At 32.8% G+C, this 2,421-nt stretch overlaps 1 protein-coding gene across 1 annotated transcript; it reads right to left on the minus strand.

Annotated features, from left to right (window-relative positions):
- Nucleotides 1-715: 715 nt before the first annotated feature.
- Nucleotides 716-2,030, minus strand: LOC105118922 (inactive protein RESTRICTED TEV MOVEMENT 2-like). The gene is made up of 2 exons (XM_011016981.1): nt 1,778-2,030; nt 716-1,339 (listed from the first exon to the last, which is right to left on the minus strand). The coding sequence occupies exons 1-2, from the start codon at nt 1,914-1,916 to the stop codon at nt 885-887; spliced, it is 594 nt and encodes a 197-aa protein (XP_011015283.1). The 5' UTR covers nt 1,917-2,030; the 3' UTR covers nt 716-884.
- Nucleotides 2,031-2,421: the final 391 nt, after the last annotated feature.

The following is a 2,421-nucleotide window of genomic DNA, read 5'->3' on the forward strand; positions in this document are numbered from 1 at the left end:
TATTTGTGGCTTATTGGTTTGATCAAAGAGTTGGGTATTTAGTAAGGTGAAGTTCAATTGTATTGTGATAGTGAGAGTGTCATGTTCTTGACAAAGAATCAAGTATATAGATGTGAGGTTCCATAGGATCATGGAATTGGTTTCTTCTAGTGAACTGTTGCTTTGACAAACTAATACTTCTAAAAATGTAGCATACATGTTGACAAAACTTATTATCATAGACAAGTTCAAGCATTGCATGAACTTAATTAATATCTCTAGATGCAAGATAAAAGATGTAGCAACCTATTATCTTAAGTGGACTTTTCCATACTTTTCTTTAAAGGAGAGGATATTTACCTAGGTGGAGATTGTTGTAATTTTGGCCGCATAGTGAGGTGAAACAATTCAATGGAAAACTAGGTTTTGTTTTGTGTAATTTAGGGTTTATTATAAATACATACTATGTAATTCTATTTCAACATGGTTAAAATATAAAAACTTCTTAAAAATAAAAACTCCTTACTTTTATGCATGAAAACACTTTGTAAACTACATTAAATCTTATTTTCTTTTCTGGTCTCTCTTCTATAACAATATTCATAAAAAATTACTAGAGGTTTTTCATAATATTTTTTATATCCTTAGTTAGCCCAATATTTGCAGCTACAAAGGGTTTATATGAGTTTCTATTAGGAGGAAAAAAAACAAAAAATAATGAACTAGCTACAAGAACTAGATTCTTAAAGCAATGTTTATTGCAGGGGAAAGAACATGCACTTATTAATGGAAGATTGGCGGTGTATATATATTATATATACAGATTATTGTTGACAAATATATCAACAACAACCAGGCAGACGCAAATAAAAAAAGAAAAAAAATATGTAATGCACTTATTCTCCTCAAGATTCCAATTTATGGTGAGTCACTATTATCCCAAGAGAAAATGCTATAACGGCAGTAAGCAAAATCCCCTTGTTTTTCTTTATCATCTCGAAGGCCTTCTCTAATGGTGTAGCCTCATCCTCCTGTCGCCAATATTTCCTTGAAAGAAGTCTGTAACTATCCATGCTTCCCTTCTCTTCTAACCTTTTGCGATTTTCATCACTGATAGCGGTAGCGGTAGCGGTGTTTTGATATTCAGGCTCTACGGATGTTTCTTCTTGCTTTGGAACAGTTACAAACAGAATTTCACCATCAAATTTTCCAGTGATCTTATCAGCATCTGAATTCTCTGGAAGCTTAAATGTTTGCTCGAAATATATTACTTTGCTGTTGTTGTTCACAAGCCTCTCTCCACTCACCACTATCTGCCCATAGTCATCAACTCGAAGCTTCACTTCTTCCTTTTTAAAATCTATAAATAAAAATTGCGAAAAGAATTATGAACAGCTGAGACTCACTAACTTATATAGAGATTTTAAGAAATGTTTCAAGTGTTCATAGTTTAAATCTGTACTAATGTATATGTATTTAACCTAATTAACATGGGTCTTCAATCATCAAAGGATATCCCGTATTGTGTTGCAACCACTAAATGTTTACAATCAGCATAAAAGTGAAATATTTACATTCAGAAGTAATTCAAATGACATATTTAATATTTTCTTGGAGTTATGGGTGATTCTGAAGTATTATTGTAATCAAGCCATGCAACAGGAAAGCAGAAATTAAGTCTTAGTTTCAAAAAAAGAAGCAGAGATTAAATTAACTGATAGCTATAATTAGCTAATAACATGATCATCATAAAATGAATGAATAATTTTCATTATTATAAATGTTAGCGTAGAGATACCAGGAAGATCAACAAGAAGATAATGGCTATCGGAGTCCTCCGTCCAAGCCGAAGAAGGCACACACTCTTCAACAACGTGGCTACGCGAACGTGTCCGGTCTGCAATCCCTCCTGATCTCATTCCTCCATTATTTGCCATTGATTGAGATGACCAGGTAAGAAGACACCAAATTAAATTAATGAACTTAATTTAATTATAAAGAGATGCAAGTAGGGCTAGCTAGCTTGCTCGATGATTCATAAACGTAGGGTTGTATATATAATAAACTTGTTATCTTCTATATATATATATACACACACATACTCGTACAGCTTTTCTTGTAGGATTGTTCATATGTTATTCCAAACTTTTCCTGTTAGAGGGTTCAAGTTCAGGCGGCGGTCAATCCACGTATTTACTTCATTATAAGTAAGATGGAAAAGGCTCTTCTTTGCTTTCCTTGCGTCAAACACCACCCTTCTCTTTCCCGAGGAATACTTGGGCGTTCATTTAGCATTGCCTATTATAAAGTGCATATCTAATTTTGACCATAGATATGAATCAGTTAAAGAATTCCATTTGAATTCTTCTTAATTTTTAATTCGATACATTCATGTCGTTTTTTTTTTTTAATTTCCTTTGCTTGAAGTTGAAGAATCGAGCT

Source organism: Populus euphratica, unplaced genomic scaffold (assembly GCF_000495115.2).
Source record: "Populus euphratica unplaced genomic scaffold, PopEup_1.0 scaffold2346.1, whole genome shotgun sequence".
Lineage (NCBI taxonomy): Eukaryota > Viridiplantae > Streptophyta > Magnoliopsida > Malpighiales > Salicaceae > Populus > Populus euphratica.

Bases quoted from the DNA above. Each gene is read 5' to 3' on its own strand.
- LOC105118922 (XM_011016981.1), bottom strand. From the start codon at position 1,916: ATGGCAAATAATGGAGGAATGAGATCAGGAGGGATTGCAGACCGGACA. The intron at 1,340-1,777 runs GTATCTCTACGC...TTTTATTTATAG, and splicing joins TCTTCTTGTTGATCTTCCTG to ATTTTAAAAAGGAAGAAGTG.